Source organism: Oncorhynchus masou, chromosome 3 (assembly GCF_036934945.1).
Source record: "Oncorhynchus masou masou isolate Uvic2021 chromosome 3, UVic_Omas_1.1, whole genome shotgun sequence".
NCBI lineage: Eukaryota > Metazoa > Chordata > Actinopteri > Salmoniformes > Salmonidae > Oncorhynchus > Oncorhynchus masou.
Genome location: NC_088214.1, coordinates 12,553,891 through 12,573,169, shown reverse-complemented (window position 1 = coordinate 12,573,169; position 19,279 = coordinate 12,553,891). Strand labels below are relative to the sequence as shown.

The following is a 19,279-nucleotide window of genomic DNA, read 5'->3' as shown; positions in this document are numbered from 1 at the left end:
AAATTGTGTTTACGTATTGCATCACCCATCTCATATGTATATACTGTATTGTATTCTATACTACACCACTCACTATGGCTGATGGCTTCTTATGGCTGAGATCCTACTAACAGGATCGATATGACAACAGCCAGTAAAAGTGCAGGGTGCCAAATTCAAAACAACAGAAATCCCATAATTAAAATTCCTTAAACATACAAGTATTTCACACCATTTTAAAGATAAACTTCTTGTTAATCCCACCACAGTGTCCGATTTCAAATAGGCTTGACAGCGAAAGCACCACAAACGATTATGTTAGGTCAGAGCCAAGTCACAGAAAAACACAGCCATTTTTCCAGCCAAAGAGAGGAGTCACAAAAATCAGAAATAGAGATAAAATTCATCACTAACCTTTGATGATCTTCATTCGATGACACTCATAGGACTTCATGTTACACAAAACATGTATATTTTGTTTGATAAAGTTCATATTTATTTTTTAAAAACTCAGTATTCATTGGCGCGTTAAGTTCAGTAGTTCCAAAAACATCCGGTGATTTTGCAGAGAGCCACATCAATTTACAGAAATACTCATTATAAATATTGATGAAAATACAAGTGTTATACATAGAACTTTAGATACTCTTCTCCTTAATGCAACCGCAGTGTCAAATTTCAAAAAGGCTTTATGGAAAAAAAGCTTTTTTGGAATCTTTTTGAAATTTGTATTAAATTATCTGCCATATTGTGCAGTCAACAGAAGTCAGAAATAACATTATAAATATTCACTTACCTTTGATGATCTTCATCAGAATGCACTCCCAGGAATCCCAGTTCCACAATAAATGTTTGTTTTGTTCGATAATGTCCATCATTTATGTCCAAATAGCTCCTTTTGTTAGTGCGTTTGGTAAACAAATCCAAACTCACAAAGCGTGTTCACTAGGAGCAGACGAAAAGTCAAAAAGTACCTTTACAGTCCGTAGAAACATGTCAAACGAAGTATAGAATCAATCTTTAGGATGTTTTTAACATAAATCTTCAATAATGTTCCAACCGGAGAATTCCTTTGTCTATAGAAAAGCAATGGAATAGAGCTCGTTCTCACATGAACGAGAGTCACAAGCTCAAGGCATTCTGCCAGACCTCTGACTCATTCCCCTCTCATTCGCCCCCACCTCACAGTAGAAGCATCAAACAAGGTTCTAAAGACTGTTGACATCTAATGGAAGCCTTGGGAAGTGCATCATGACCAATATCCCACTCTCTCTTCAATAGGGAATGTGTTGAAAAACGACCAACCTCAGATTTCCCACTTCCTGGTTGGATTTTTTTCTCAGGTTTTTGCCTGCTCTGTTATACTCACAGACATCATTCAAACTGTTTTAGAAACTTCAGAGTGTTTTCTATCCAAATATACTAATAATATGCATATATTAGCAACTGGGACTGAGTAGCAGGCCATTTACTCTGGGCACCTCTGGGCACCTTATTCATCCAAGCTGCTCAATACTGCCCCAGCCATAAGAAGTTAAATTAAACAGCCATCTCCAGCACATCAGAGGCTGCTGCCTATAGACATAGATTAGGAATCACTGGCCACTTTAAGGAACATCCATCTCATATGTTTAAACTGTATTCTATACTATGCCACTGTCTTGTAGTCCAATGCCACTCTGACATATATGTATATATTCTTAATCCTTTCCTTACTTAGATTTACGTGTATTTTGGGTATATGTTGTGAAACTGTTAGATATTACTTGTTAGATATTACTGCACTGTCGGAGTTAGAAGCACAAGCAATTTGCTACATCCGCAATAACATCTGCTTTACATGTGTATGTGACCAATACATTTGATTTGATTTGATCAACCACCCACCCAGCAGTAGCATCCATCCACCCAGCAGTAGCATCCATCCACCCAGCAGTAGCATCCATCCACCCAGCAGTAACATCCATCCACCCAGCAGTAGCATCCATCCACCCAGCAGTAGCATCCATCCACCCAGCAGTAGCATCCATCCACCCAGCAGTAGCATCCATCCACCCAGCAGTAGCATCCATCCACCCAGCAGTAGCATCCATCCACCCAGCAGCATCCATCCACCCAGCAGCATCCATCCACCCAGCAGCATCCATCCACCCAGCAGTAGCATCCATAGCATCCATCCACCCAGCAGTAGCATCCATCCACCCAGCAGTAGCATCCATCCACCCAGCAGTAGCATCCATCCACCCAGCAGTAGCATCCATCCACCCAGCAGTAGCATCCATCCATCCATCCCCAGCAGTAGCATCCATCCACCAGCAGTAGCATCCATCCACCCAGCAGTAGCATCCATCCACCAGCAGTAATCCATCCACCCAGCAGTAGCATCCATCCACCCAGCAGTAGCATCCATCCACCCAGCAGTAACATCCATCCGCCCAGCAGTAACATCCATCCACCCAGCAGTAGCATCCATCCACCCAGCAGTAACATCCATCCACCCAGCAGTAGCATCCATCCACCCAGCAGTATCATCCATCCACCCAGCAGTAACATCCATCCACCCAGCAGTAACATCCATCCGCCCAGCAGTAACATCCATCCACCCAGCAGTAACATCCATCCACCCAGCAGTAGCATCCATCCACCCAGCAGTAACATCCATCCACCCAGCAGTAACATCCATCCACCCAGCAGTAACATCCATCCACCCAGCAGTAACATCCATCCACCCAGCAGTAGCATCCATCCACCCAGCAGTAGCATCCATCCACCCAGCAGTAACATTATACAGTCTGGTTAATAATAATCTTAGTTATCTTAGTTGCTGTCTGCCATGGTCAGATGGTCTGAGTTAAAAACAGAGGAATGCAGAGGAGAGGAGGAGAAAAGAGGAGAGGAGGAGGAGGAGGAATAGAACAGACGCCCCAAGGAGACAGGAAGGCGTCTGCCATTTTGGGATCCACAGCAGGAATTCTGGAATGGCATCATTGAGTGACTCAGTAAAACAGATACTTAAAGGCACACACACACACACACACACACACACACACACACACACACACACACACACACACACACACACACACACACACACACACACACACACACACACACACACACACACACACACACACACACACACACACACACACATTTGTTTTACTCTCCTTGTGGGGACCAAACAATTGATTCCCATTCAAAAACCTATTTTAACCCCCCTAACCCTGACCTTAACCCTGACCTTAACCTCAAACTCCTAACCTAACCTAATCTTAACTCCTAGCCCTAATTCTTGCCCTAAACCTAAGCCATAAAATAAAATAGCCTTTTTCCTTGTGGGGACTGGGGAATTGTCCTTGTTTTACTATCCTTGTGAGGACTTATGGTCACCACAAGGATAATAAAACCAAACACACACACAGTCAGAGGGTGTACGACTACAAGCAGTAGACTTCCCTCACAGGTTGATGCTCCAGTTTTCTCAATACCATGTGTGTGTGCAAAGACAGTAGTTTGTAAACAAAGACTCTGAATGCTTATTGGTAGCTATGGCGAGTTTGATCAAATTCCAGCCTTGGTCTGCGTGATGTTTTCGGGACGCTCTCACAGAACTATATGTGAACACAATGAAAGTTTACACTCTGGGTGTGTGACTGGTCTCTATTTGTAGCTGGGAAGTATAGGGTATCCCATGAGTTATAGCAGGGATACTTCATATGACCTCATATCCTGTCTTAGTCCTGACATGACCACACTACAACCCTAAAATCACCCAGGACTGACACCACTGGTCTGCCCTGCACAGATGGCGCAATAACAAGCAACACAGTGTTATGAGTGTTTGTGGATGACTGTTGGTAGTTATTGATAGACACTTAACATGATGTTCCATCTAATGTCCACTCCCTGATAGGACACCAGAATAGAGCCAGAACCAATCACAATTATTGCTATTTTTTCCTCTCTTTTAATTTGTCGATAGCAGAGAGCCTGACCAATCACAATGTTTCCTTTCTCTCCCCTTTTTCTGATAGGTCAACAGCTGAGAGCCTGTCCAGTCATAATGAGGCAGAGCTACAGAGACGATGTGAGGAGAGACAGCAGGAGATCGACCACATGCAGGAGTTGCTGGAGACCAAGATACAACTCCTGCAGGAGGTACACAAACGTGCACACACACACACACACACACACACACACACACACACACACACACACACACACACACACACACACACACACACACTGCTAAAGTTGGTTGTAGTCTTTGTTGAGATGAAATTAGTTGTTCTATTAGATTAGCTTTAAACACGGACTGATATCCAGACCTTTTCATGTTTTTCCTCCAGGAGGCCGAGCTAGCGCGATGTGAGGCTGGGAGGATGGCCTCCCTGGCTAGGTCTAGCTCCCAGACCCTCTTGGAGGACATGAAGGACAGCCCAGAGGAGGAGGAGAGCACCCAGACCACGTCTCACCACCCCCCATCACACACCAACAGAGACAGGTACACGCACAGTATATGGTCATTTGAGCCAGAGTTGAACCAGTGACCTAAAAGCTGTAATTACACACCTTCACACTCATGGAGGAAAGCCTAGGACTCCTACTAAGTCCAAATTTAGCCCACAGTACCTATGGTACTGACCTCTCTCTCTCCTCTCTCCTCTCCTCTCTCTCCTCTCTCTCCTCTCTCTCCTCCTGCAGGGTGGTTGAGGAGCTGACCTGTGCTCTGCGCTGTAAGGAGGCTCTGATCACTGAGCTGAGTGGACAGAAGAGCATCCTGGCCCTGAAGGTGGGAGAGCTGGAGGGACAGGTAGTGAACCTCTCCTCCTCCCTGCTGCAGAAAGAGAGGGATGCAGAGGTATATATCATCCCTGTTACACGTATGAGGAAAAGTGCATGTGTAGGGTCTGCATTAGGGTCAATCATTTATTGTGTTATTGTATTCATCTATTGTATGTATTTGACTGAGTTCCTGTAGTGTGTACAGGCATGTAATAGCAAGTGAAAAGCTTCATACACAGGGTTTCAGGGACAACTCACCCATCTCTCACCCTAGTCTCACCCATCTCTCACCCTAGTCTCACCCATCTCTCACCCTAGTCTCACCCATCTCTCACCCTAGTCTCACCCATCTCTCACCCTAGTCTCACCCATCTCTCACCCTAGTCTCACCCATCTCTCACCCTAGTCTCACCCATTCCTCATAGCTCAACCCTTCCTCACCATAGTCTCACCCATCCTTGCCTCTCCTTTAGCTATAGCTAACATGCTTTTCAAAACCTCCCCCCTCCTCACCCAGTCCTTCTTCATCCATATCTCCCCCGTCCCCACACATGTAAAAAAGATGAAACCACATGGAAACGTGAAAGCACAATGTCAAAATGTGGAAGCACACCTGTTATAGCTACGTAACACACGCAACACACACACGTAAACACTCCTGTCAAGAAACACATAGCAACACACACGTAAACACTCCTGTCAAGAAACACATAGCAACACACACGTAAACACTCCTGTCAAGAAACACATAGCAACACACACATAAACACTCCTGTCAAGAAACACATAGCAACACACACGTAAACACTCCTGTCAAGAAACACATAGCAACACACACGTAAACACTCCTGTCAAGAAACACATAGCAACACACACATAAACACTCCTGTCAAGAAACACATAGCAACACACACGTAAACACTCCTGTCAAGAAACACATAGCAACACACACATAAACACTCCTGTCAAGAAACACATAGCAACACACACGTAAACACTCCTGTCAAGAAACACATAGCAACACACACGTAAACACTCCTGTCAAGAAACACATAGCAACACACACGTAAACACTCCTGTCAAGAAACACATAGCAACACACACATAAACACTCCTGTCAAGAAACACATAGCAACACACACGTAAACACTCCTGTCAAGAAACACATAGCAACACACACGTAAACACTCCTGTCAAGAAACACATAGCAACACACACATAAACACTCCTGTCAAGAAACACATAGCAACACACACGTAAACACTCCTGTCAAGAAACACATTGCAACACACACGTAAACACTCCTGTCAAGAAACACATAGCAACACACACGTAAACACTCCTGTCAAGAAACACATAGCAACACACACGTAAACACTCCTGTCAAGAAACACATAGCAACACACACGTAAACATTCCTGTCAAGAAACACATAGCAACACACACGTAAACACTCCTGTCAAGAAACACATAGCAACACACACATAAACACTCCTGTCAAGAAACACATAGCAACACACACATAAACACTCCTGTCAAGAAACACATAGCAACACACACGTAAACACTCCTGTCAAGAAACACATAGCAACACACACATAAACACTCCTGTCAAGAAACACATAGCAACACACACATAAACATTCCTGTCAAGAAACACATAGCAACACACACGTAAACACTCCTGTCAAGAAACACATAGCAACACACACGTAAACACTCCATAAACATTCAAATCCTTTCAGTTGTCAAAATCTTATTTTGATTGAGGAATTCCATGTGGTCAATTTCCACAACACCTAAGGGCAATGAAGAGTGAGCCTCAAAGCCCTGGCTACAACATTGTGAACAGGAAGGAGCAAACCACAACACTGTGAGTCAAGTGATGGATCTCAATATATATTTATTTAACTAGGCAAGTCAGTTAAGAACACATTGTTATTTACAATGATGGCCTAGGAACAGTGGGTTAACTGCCTTGTTCAGGGGCAGAACAACAGATGTTTACCTTGTCAGCATGGGGATTGATCTAGCAACCTTTCAGTTACTAGTCCAACGCTCTAACAACTAGGCTACCTGTGGTGCTGGTTGTTGCAACATCATTTCGCTGAGTCTACTTTTAACACTTTAATCTGTTTCAGAATCAATCCATTACATGTGTATTTGCTGTGTAGCCTTCTGTAACCCATGCAACTAGTCGTGTTCAATCTACCAGTTGTGTAGTGTGTTGTGTTAAGTTGTGCTGTTGTGGCAACAGGCAGGGTGGTAGTGTGATGCATTTTGTTGGACGACTGTCAACAGGACATGGTGTTACTCTGCTCCTCTCTGAATGGTCTGATCATCCCTACAGCTGTTGTACAGATTTTCTGAGAAGGAGATATTAATTACGCTCTGTGGGACTGATATCACCATTACTCAAACACACGCACACACACACACACACACACACACACACACACACACACACACACACACACACACACACACACACACACACACACACACACACACACACACACACACACACACACACACACACCTAACTTTCTAAGGCCCCTGTTTCTCTCCCCCACAGTTCTACCAGGAGGAGCTGGGCAGGGAGAGACTACGCATTGAGCAGGAGATGCAGGTGAGTGAATCCTGAAGTGAACACAGAAACTCACTTGAAGCTGGGATCCTTAATGGTGAAACTGTCCATTTGTGATATTACAACAACAAAGAAGTTATTGAAAACAACCAACACAGTTTTTTCCCCTCTGACATCATCGCACGCACAATAGAAGAGCACAATATGGACTGGAATTTGTTTCACCATGCTGCAAGGTGCTCCTCAGCTCGGCAACAGAAACAATAACAAAGGTGATGGGGCGGCCAGTGGCTCTCTGTCCCCCTACTGCGGATTCCATCTTTAACATTGCATAATCACTATCAGCTTTGAGTTCTGTATTAAGTTGATTAAAGAGGGCACTTTAAGGTACTCGTCCTACACTACTGTTGAGTCAGTTCCCACTTTAGCCAGATCTCACTCTAAGGTGTTGGTGGAGCTTGACCCCTACTGAAGTATAAACACAAAGCACCTTTAAACCAGACAGCCACATACAGAGTGGTAACATCATGAGCTACAGAATATGTGGTCGGTGGTCACTATATAAGGAAAAATACATTATCAAATTGTAATCACATATAAACTACTTTCTAATATAATTAGGGTTTCTTTGTGGTTAATTGAAACGCCATTGTATTGAATTCAACGTAAACATCATACATTACCCATAGTTACCATATCATATAACATCTTAGTATATAGCAGCTGCTAGAGCTGAGTAATAAACCGTTCCTAGACCAGTCTGTGTTTGTGTCTCCATGTCTGTTAATGCCAGTATTGTGTTGGGAGCTGTCGGCCCTGTAAGGGAGCGGGCTGGGTTATTTTAATCTGTGGTAAACTAATTATGGGATGAATTTATGAACAGTCAGACCACATTCTCTATTCTCATCAGTCACATTCTTAGAGGGGAGCTTCATAATTAACAGGAAAACAGGTATATACAGTAACAGGTATATACAGTAAGAGGTATATACAGTATGCAGGTATATACAGTAACAGGTATATACAGTAACAGGTATATACAGTAACAGGTATATACAGTAACAGGTATATACAGTATGCAGGTATACAGTAACAGGTATATACAGTAAACAGGTCTATACAGTATGAAGGTATATACAGTAACAGGTATATACAGTACACAGGTATACAGTAAACATGTATATACAGTAACAGGTATATACAGTATGCAGGTAAATACAGTAACAGGTATATACAGTAACAGGTATATACAGTAACAGGTATATACAGTAACAGGTATATACAGTATGCACGTATATACAGTAACAGGTATATACAGTAACAGGTATATACAGTAACAGGTATATACAGTATACAGGTATATACAGTATGCAGGTATATACAGTAAACAGGTGTATGCAGTAACAGGTGTATGCGTAACAGGTATATACAGTAAGAGGTATATACAGTAAGAGGTATATACAGTATGCAGGTATATACAGTATGAAGGTATACAGTAAACAGGTATATACAGTAACAGGTATATACAGTAACAGGTATATACATTAACAGGTATATACAGTATGCAGGTATATACAGTACGGAGGTATACAGTAAACAGGTATATACAGTAACAGGTATATACAGTAACAGGTATATACAGTAACATGTATATACAGTATGCAGGTATATACAGTATGCAGGTATACAGTAAACAGGTATATGCAGTAAACAGGTATCCACAGTATGCAGGTATACAGTAAACAGGTATATACAGTAAACAGGTATATACAGTAACAGGTATATACAGTATGAAGGTATATACAGTAACAGGTATATACAGTATGAAGGTATATACAGTAACAGGTATATACAGTATGAAGGTATATACAGTAACAGGTATATACAGTAACAGGTATATACAGTATGAAGGTATATACAGTAACAGGTATATACAGTAAACAGGTATATGCAGTAAACAGGTATCCACAGTATGCAGGTATACAGTAAACAGGTATATACAGTATGCAGGTATATACAGTATGCAGGTATATACAGTAAACAGGTATATACAGTATGCAGGTATACAGTAAACAGGTATATACAGTAAACAGGTATATACAGTAACAGGTATATACAGTAAACAGGTATATACAGTAACAGGTATATACAGTAACAGGTATATATATACAGTAAACAGGTATATACAGTAAACAGGTATATACAGTATGCAGGTATACAGTAAACAGGTATATGCAGTAAACAGGTATATACAGTATGCAGGTATATAGTAAACAGGTATATACAGTAAACAGGTATATACAGTATGCAGGTATATAGTAAACAGGTATATACAGTAAACAGGTATATACAGTATGCAGGTATATAGTAAACAGGTATATACAGTAAACAGGAATATACAGTATGCAGGTATACATTAACAGGTATATACAGTAACAGGTATATACAGTAAACAGGTATATACAGTAACAGGTATATACAGTAACAGGTATATACAGTAACAGGTATATACAGTAACAGGTATATACAGTAAACAGGTGTATGCAGTAACAGGTGTATGCGTAACAGGTATATACAGTAAACAGGTATATACAGTAACAGGTATATACAGTAACAGGTATATACAGTAACAGGTATATACAGTAACAGGTATATACAGTAAACAGGTGTATGCAGTAACAGGTATATACAGTATGCAGGTATACATTAACAGGTATATGCAGTAAACAGGTATATACAGTATGCAGGTATATAGTAAACAGGTATATACAGTAACAGGTATATACAGTAAACAGGTATATACAGTAACAGGTATATACAGTAAACAGGTATATACAGTAACAGGTATATACAGTAAACAGGTATATACAGTAACAGGTATATACAGTAACAGGTATATACAGTAACAGGTATATACAGTAAACAGGTGTATGCGTAACAGGTATATACAGTAACAGGTATATACAGTAACAGGTATATAGTAAACAGGTATATACAGTAACAGGTATATACAGTATGCAGGTATATACAGTAACAGGTATATACAGTAAACAGGTATATACAGTAACAGGTATATACAGTAACAGGTATATACAGTAACAGGTATATAGTAAACAGGTATATACAGTAACAGGTATATACAGTATGCAGGTATATAGTAAACAGGTATATACAGTAACAGGTATATACAGTATGCAGGTATATAGTAAACAGGTATATACAGTAACAGGTATATACAGTAACAGGTATATACAGTAACAGGTATATACAGTATGAAGGTATATACAGTAACAGGTATATACAGTAAACAGGTATATGCAGTAAACAGGTATATACAGTAACAGGTATATACAGTAACAGGTATATACAGTAACAGGTATATAGTAAACAGGTATATACAGTAACAGGTATATACAGTATGCAGGTATATACAGTAACAGGTATATACAGTAAACAGGTATATACAGTAACAGGTATATACAGTAACAGGTATATACAGTAACAGGTATATAGTAAACAGGTATATACAGTAACAGGTATATACAGTATGCAGGTATATAGTAAACAGGTATATACAGTAACAGGTATATACAGTATGCAGGTATATAGTAAACAGGTATATACAGTAACAGGTATATACAGTAACAGGTATATACAGTAACAGGTATATACAGTATGAAGGTATATACAGTAACAGGTATATACAGTAAACAGGTATATGCAGTAAACAGGTATCCACAGTATGCAGGTATACAGTAAACAGGTATATACAGTATGCAGGTATATACAGTATGCAGGTATATACAGTAAACAGGTATATACAGTATGCAGGTATACAGTAAACAGGTATATACAGTAAACAGGTATATACAGTAACAGGTATATATAGTAAACAGGTATATACAGTAACAGGTATATACAGTAACAGGTATATACAGTAAACAGGTATATACAGTATGCAGGTATATACAGTATGCAGGTATACAGTAAACAGGTATATGCAGTAAACAGGTATATACAGTATGCAGGTATATAGTAAACAGGTATATACAGTAAACAGGTATATACAGTATGCAGGTATATAGTAAACAGGTATATACAGTAAACAGGTATATACAGTATGCAGGTATATAGTAAACAGGTATATACAGTAAACAGGAATATACAGTATGCAGGTATACATTAACAGGTATATACAGTAACAGGTATATATAGTAAACAGGTATATACAGTAACAGGTATATACAGTAACAGGTATATACAGTAACAGGTATATACAGTAACAGGTATATACAGTAAACAGGTGTATGCAGTAACAGGTGTATGCGTAACAGGTATATACAGTATGAAGGTATATACAGTAACAGGTATATACAGTAACAGGTATATACAGTAACAGGTATATACAGTAACAGGTATATACAGTAAACAGGTGTATGCGTAACAGGTATATACAGTAACAGGTATATAGTGAACAGGTATATACAGTAACAGGTATATACAGTATGCAGGTATATAGTAAACAGGTATATACAGTAACAGGTATATACAGTAAACAGGTATATACAGTAACAGGTATATACAGTAAACAGGTATATACAGTAACAGGTATATACAGTAAACAGGTATATACAGTAACAGGTATATACAGTAACAGGTATATACAGTAACAGGTATATACAGTAAACAGGTGTATGCGTAACAGGTATATACAGTAACAGGTATATACAGTAACAGGTATATAGTAAACAGGTATATACAGTAACAGGTATATACAGTATGCAGGTATATACAGTAACAGGTATATAGTAAACAGGTAGTAAACAGGTATATACAGTAACAGGTATATACAGTAACAGGTATATACAGTAACAGGTATATAGTAAACAGGTATATACAGTAACAGGTATATACAGTATGCAGGTATATAGTAAACAGGTATATACAGTAACAGGTATATACAGTATGCAGGTATATAGTAAACAGGTATATACAGTAACAGGTATATACAGTATGCAGGTATATAGTAAACAGGTATATACAGTAACAGGTATATACAGTAACAGTAACAGGTATATACAGTAAACAGGTATATACAGTATGCAGGTATATAGTAAACAGGTATATACAGTAACAGGTATATAGTAAACAGGTATATACAGTAACAGGTATATACAGTATGCAGGTATATAGTAAACAGGTATATACAGTAACAGGTATATACAGTAACAGTAACAGGTATATACAGTAACAGGTATATACAGTATGCAGGTATATAGTAAACAGGTATATACAGTAACAGGTATATACAGTAACAGTAACAGGTATATACAGTAAACAGGTATCCACAGTATGCAGGTATACAGTAAACAGGTATATACAGTAACAGGTATATACAGTATGCAGGTATATACAGTAACAGGTATATACAGTATGCAGGTATATACAGTAACAGGTATATACAGTAAACAGGTATATACAGTAACAGGTATATACAGTGTGCAGGTATATACAGTAAACAGGTATATACAGTAACAGGTATATACAGTATGCAGGTATATACAGTAACAGGTATATACAGTAAACAGGTATATACAGTAACAGGTATATACAGTAACAGGTATATACAGTATGCAGGTATACAGTAAACAGGTATATGCAGTAAACAGGTATATACAGTAAACAGGTGTATGCAGTAACAGGTATATACAGTATGCAGGTATACAGTAAACAGTATTAGTCGTTATCTGTAGCTAGTCATTACCAGAGCCATGTATTTAGAGAGTTGGGCCAATGAGGTTTCTGCATTATGATGCATTCTCATGTCACTACAACATTCTATAGCAGCCATGTTAGAGCGCCATCAACATTACACTGGGAATATTTAAACATTGCTATGTCACTGTCTAGAATTAGAACAATATATAACATTCTACAGGTTGTCTCAACTCTCTAGATGCATGGCTCTGGTCGTATCCATTATTCTTCCTTTGATCCTGTCTCACTGAGACTCCCAGGGCTCTTGCATCTGGTCATATCCATTATTCTTCCTTTGATCCTGTGTCACTGAGACTCCCAGGGCTCTTGGCTCTGGTCATATCCATTATTCTTCCTTTGATCCTGTCTCACTGAGACTCCCAGGGCTCTTGCATCTGGTCATATCCATTATTCTTCCTTTGATCCTGTCTCACTGAGACTCCCAGGGCTCTTGCATCTGGTCATATCCATTATTCTTCCTTTGATCCTGTCTCACTGAGACTCCCAGGGCTCTTGCATCTGGTCATATCCATTATTCTTCCTTTGATCCTGTCTCACTGAGACTCCCAGGGCTCTTGCATCTGGTCATATCCATTATTCTTCCTTTGATCCTGTCTCACTGAGACTCCCAGGGCTCTTGCATCTGGTCATATCCATTATTCTTCTTTTGATCCTGTCTCACTGAGACTCCCAGGGCTCTTGGCTCTGGTCATATCCATTATTCTTCCTTTGATCCTGTCTCACTGAGACTCCCAGGGCTCTTGGCTCTGGTCATATCCATTATTCTTCCTTTGATCCTGTCTCACTGAGACTCCCAGGGCTCTTGGCTCTGGTCATATCCATTATTCTTCCTTTGATCCTGTCTCACTGAGACTCCCAGGGCTCTTGCATCTGGTCATATCCATTATTCTTCCTTTGATCCTGTCTCACTGAGACTCCCAGGGCTCTTGCATCTGGTCATATTCATTATTCTTCCTTTGATCCTGTCTCACTGAGACTCCCAGGGCTCTTGGCTCTGGTCATATCCATTATTCTTCCTTTGATCCTGTCTCACTGAGACTCCCAGGGCTCTTGGCTCTGGTCATATCCATTATTCTTCATTTGATCCTGTCTCACTGAGACTCCCAGGGCTCTTGCATCTGGTCATATCCATTATTCTTCCTTTGATCCTGTCTCACTGAGACTCCCAGGGCTCTTGGCTCTGGTCATATCCATTATTCTTCCTTTGATCCTGTCTCACTGAGACTCCCAGGGCTCTTGGCTCTGGTCATATCCATTATTCTTCCTTTGATCCTGTCTCACTGACACTCCCAGGGCTCTTGGCTCTGGTCATATCCATTATTCTTCCTTTGATCCTGTCTCACAGAGACTCCCAAGGCTCTTGGCTCTGGTCATTTGGTGAATCCTACACATTTTTTGTTGTTGTGTGAGTTTCTCATGAAGCAGCCAAATCCCCAAGGTGCCTCTGGAGGCATTTTACCTTGTAAATCAGCTTGGCTCTAAGATGCAAATGTGACTATCACGGCTGATCTCAGCTCAGATTTCACGCAGTGATGTTGTCCCATTGACTTGGCCACTGCCAGTTGTAACTAAGGCTGAATGGATCACTATTACTCAAATCCATGTCAGTTTCTTTAGAAGACTGAGGCGGAGGGGTCTTTGAAAGTGGAAAATGAATTCACAGGCATAGGCAATGGAATGGCACACATTGAACGTTGGATTTATTTGCCCCATTAAATGACAGAAAAATATCTAAATATCAATCATTTCTGGCCTGTAGTTACACCTGATGGTAAGGGTAGAAATCATGTTCACCTGTCTGTCAACATGTTTAATATCTGTGTACACAACAGAGCACGACTGTATACAACACAGAAGGCTTGCAAGTGTCTGTATCCATGTATGTCAATGAGTGTACGTGCAAGGATGTGTGTTGGTGCGCATTTAGTGGCTCGTGTTTCAGCGAGGTTGTCAATTGGTCACGCTGACCTTCTGGTGCCAACTCTGACACACACAGATATCAAGTTGTGTTGTCTAAGATACCTAGCTTCTAAGTGGTTCTCCAGACACCACAGCCAATGAGATCAATCTAAATGGCAGGCCATCCAGGAGGGAGAAATGTTATGAATGAAATGCGCTGTGGGTGGCAGCTGATGCTATTCATGTTACATTTATGCTAATATTTTACCTCCTTTTCCTCCCCAATTTCGATCTTGTCTCATCGCTGCAGCTCCCCAACGGGCTCAGGGGGGCGAAGGTCGAGTCATGCGACCTCCGCAAACATGACCCGACAAACCGCACTTCTCAACACCCGCCCACTTAACCCGGAAGCCAGCCGCACCAATGTGTCGGAGGAAACACCTGTCGACCGAGGTCAGCCTGCAGGCGCCCAGCCCGCCACAAGGAGTAAAAGTGATATATTTTTTTATAAAATGTCTGTGTGGTGATTTGTTATTTCTAGCTCTCTCTTGCTTGATTGCAGTCTATGCTTAAAGAGGAGTTTGAAGGAACTATCTGATTTTACAGTAGACTCTGCTGGAGAGCACTGAAGCAGTCCTCATTTTAAACCCCAAATCCTCAACAAACTTTATCAAGAACCGCCAACTACCCCCAGACTGTCATTTTAAACCCCAAATCCTCAACAAACTTATTCAAGGACCTCCAACTACCCTCAGACTGTCATTTTAAGCCACCCATAAGCAGGCTTTAGTGAGGAGCTGACCTAGGACATACAAGGTCAACTCTGCCCTCAGAGAAAATGTCTGCCATACACCATCATATAGTAAGGTAATGAAGCCTACATGGGTTTGAAAATTAAGCATAGTAAATATTAGCACAATCACATACAGGTTTTTGTTATGAATCATGTATTACTCTTGACTTTAAATAAACCGTCAATTTGATGGGTTCAATTTGGTTTAACCAGTCCCTTTAAAATTGTTATTTAACCAGGCAAGTCAGTTAAGAACAAATTCTTATTTATAATGACGGCCTAGGAACAGTGGGTTAACTGCCTTGTCCAGGGGCAGAGCAGGAGATTTTTTTACCTTCTCCTATCAGCTAGGCCCTCTTGTCCTATCAGCTCAGGGATTCGATCTAGCAACCATTCAGGTACTGGCACAACGCTCTAACCACTAGACTACCTGCCGCCCAAATAACCCATCCCTTTTGGTAACCTATCCCCTTTGGGTTAACCCATCCATTTTGGTAACCCATCCCCTTTGGGTTAACCCATCCCTTTTGATAATCATTCCCTTCTGGTTTAACCCATCCCTTTTGGTTTAACCCATCCTTTTTGGTAACCCATCCCTTTTGGTTTAACCCATCCCTTTTGGTAACCCATCCCTTTTGGTTTAACCCATCCCTTTTGGTTGAACCCATCCCTTTTGGTTGAACCCACCCCTTTTGGTTTAACCCATCCCTTTTGGTTTAACCCATCCCTTTTGGTAACCCATTCCTTCTGGTTTAACCCATCCCTTTTGGTTGAACCCATCTCTTTTGAGTTGAGTTTGAGTTTATTTTTATTTTTACAGGGACAGTGCACATTAATCAACGTTTCAGTAAAAGTGCCGGTTTTAGCCAGCCGGCTAATTTTCAACCGCAGTCCCTGGGCAGGTTATTAAAAACAATTACAATATAGACAATAGCAACATAGAACAAGCAAGACATAGCAACATAGGACAAGCAAGACATAGCATACAGACAGAGCAACATAGGACAAGCAAGACGTAGCATACAGACAGAGCAACATAGAACAAAAAGCAGCAAGACAAAATTCATAAAAGCAACAAAGTGTTTCCACACCTCACAAGCTACAGACAACAGACAACATGGAAAGCGGCAACACACAGCTAGGGACCATGTTCACAAATCTTATTGACCTTTAGCCATGTCTTCAAGCATTTTGTGAAAGTGTGATATGTGGTGCAGTTATGTGTGTCTGATGGCAGTGTATTCCAGACATGGGAAGCTCTCACAGAGAATGCAGATTTACTAAAGGTGCTTTTCCTTAGGGGAACTATCCAGTCACCTCTCATAGCAGACCTTGTGGATCTGCTGCCATATGTCTGGGTTTTCTGTTTAACAAAAATCAATAGAGTGGAGGGGGAGCCAGGCCATTAAGGATCTTGAATACAAGACATGCGTCGGTGTATTGCACAAGATTTTCCCAACTCAAGAGCTCATGCTTTCTAAGGATGTGACAATGATGATGGCTATTGGGCTTCCTATCAAGCACTTTGAGAGCCTGTTTGTAGACAGACTGAATAGGTTTTAATGTTGTACAGCGAGCTTGGGCCCAACTAGTCAAGCAGTATGTTAAGTGGGGGACTATCATAGAGTTGAAGTACAGTTTTGCTACCTCTGTAGTCAAACAATTTTGTATAAATCGGAAATTAGCTAGGTTGAATTTAGTTATTTGAATTAACTTTTTCACATGCTTTTTAAAAGAGAGGTTGGAATCAAGTATGATGCCAAGGTACTTAAAATCGGATACCACCTGGAGCTTCTCCCCTGACACATAGACATCTGGCTCAGTAGCATCTGTTGCCCTCTTTGTGAAGAACATGAAAACAGTTTTTTTCACATTGAGATGCAAACACGAGTCACTGAGCCACTTTGTAACCTGGACCATTACAGTAGTGAGTTCTTGTGCAGCTTGTTGTTTGCTCTTTGCATGCACATATATCACTGTATCATCTGCATACATTTGAACTTCAGACCCAGTACAGACAGAAGGCAGATCATTAATGTACAGGCTGAACAGGAGGGGCCCCAGTATTGACCCTTGGGGCACGCCCACATCATAGCTACGATAGGGCGGCAGCTCATTGCTCACTCTGACACACTGAGTTCTGCCTTCAAGTTATGATTTCATCCATCTCAAGGCATCAGGGGAAAAGTTGAACTTTGACAATTTTGTGATGAGAATCTCATGGTTAACAGTATCAAAAGCCTTCCTTAGGTCCAGAAACACAGCCCCAACAGCACCCCCTTTGTCCATCTTGGACTTCACATTTTCCAGAAGAAAGCAGTTGGCCGTTTCTGTGGAGTGTTTCGCTCTGAAGCCAAACTGCATGGAGTGTAATGTGAAGGGGCTGTTGTTGAGGTGGGCAATCAGTTGTTCTGCTACACACTTTTCAACAACCTTTGACACCACAGGTAGTATACTAATGGGCCTGTAGTTACTCACGTCAGCAGGGTCGCCTGATTTAAAGATGGCCGTTATTATGGCCGACTTCCATACCCTTGGAAACACACCGAGACCAATAGATGTGTTGGTGACCTTAGTAATGGGGCCAATGAGTGACTCCTTGTAGTTTTTAAGAAAGGTAGAGTCCATCCCAAACACATCTTTGGCTTTAGAGTTCTTTAGTGAGCTAATCACCTTGTTCACCTTTGACTCAGAAACCTCCCTTATGATGAAGACAGGTTGAGTGTCATTCACTAGCACTGAGCCCAAGAAACCAGTGGAGGGGTTCTGTGTCAGTACCCTGACAGAGTCAATAAAGTAGGAATTGAAAGCTATTGCTATTTCGACTGCATCCTGTGTTAGATTGTTATTCACCATGATTTCTAGTCTTTTTGCAGTGTTACTATGGTCTTTCCCTGTTAACTTTTTTAGATTCTCCCATATCAATTTAGAATTTCCCTTTGCTTCACCAATTATGTTAATAAAAAAGTTTGCCTTGGCCTGTCTGATTTCTTTCATCACCTTATTTCTCAACATGGTAAACCTACGTCTGTCATGCTCTAATTTAGATTTTAGGGCTATTTTTAGAGCATAATCTCATTCTTTCATCAATTTCATGATTTCTCAATTTAGCCAAGGAAGAGTGCTCTTTTGGCCAGGTTTGGATTTGATTTTCTTTAGGAAGCCATTTATTGTAGTCTGGATTGTGGATAGAAAAACCTGACTATCAGCTTCCACGTCTGTATAGGACAAGAGATCATTCCAGTTTATTCCCTTAATTGCTTTTTCAAAATAGTTTAATTCACTCTTAGGTATTCTGAGTTGATCCGGCTTTCTAACAGTAGAGAGGTTAAACCTGCTCTTAGTCAGCTTTCTGGCTATAAGTGTCAGATTATGATCAGACAGCCCAGTAACCATATTGAATGATTTAGTCACTCTCTCTGGTTTATTACTGAACACCAAATCAATCTGTGTTTTAG

The 19,279-nt window shown here is 40.7% G+C and overlaps 1 protein-coding gene across 1 annotated transcript in view; it reads left to right on the top strand.

Moving 5' to 3' along the window:
- Positions 1-19,279, top strand: part of LOC135518985 (myomegalin-like) — a 119,678-nt gene that overhangs the window by 32,826 nt on the left and 67,573 nt on the right. The window contains 4 exon segments of the mRNA XM_064943989.1: positions 4,014-4,137; positions 4,329-4,483; positions 4,684-4,840; positions 7,340-7,393. Of these exon segments, the coding sequence (XP_064800061.1) occupies positions 4,014-4,137; positions 4,329-4,483; positions 4,684-4,840; positions 7,340-7,393 (490 nt within the window).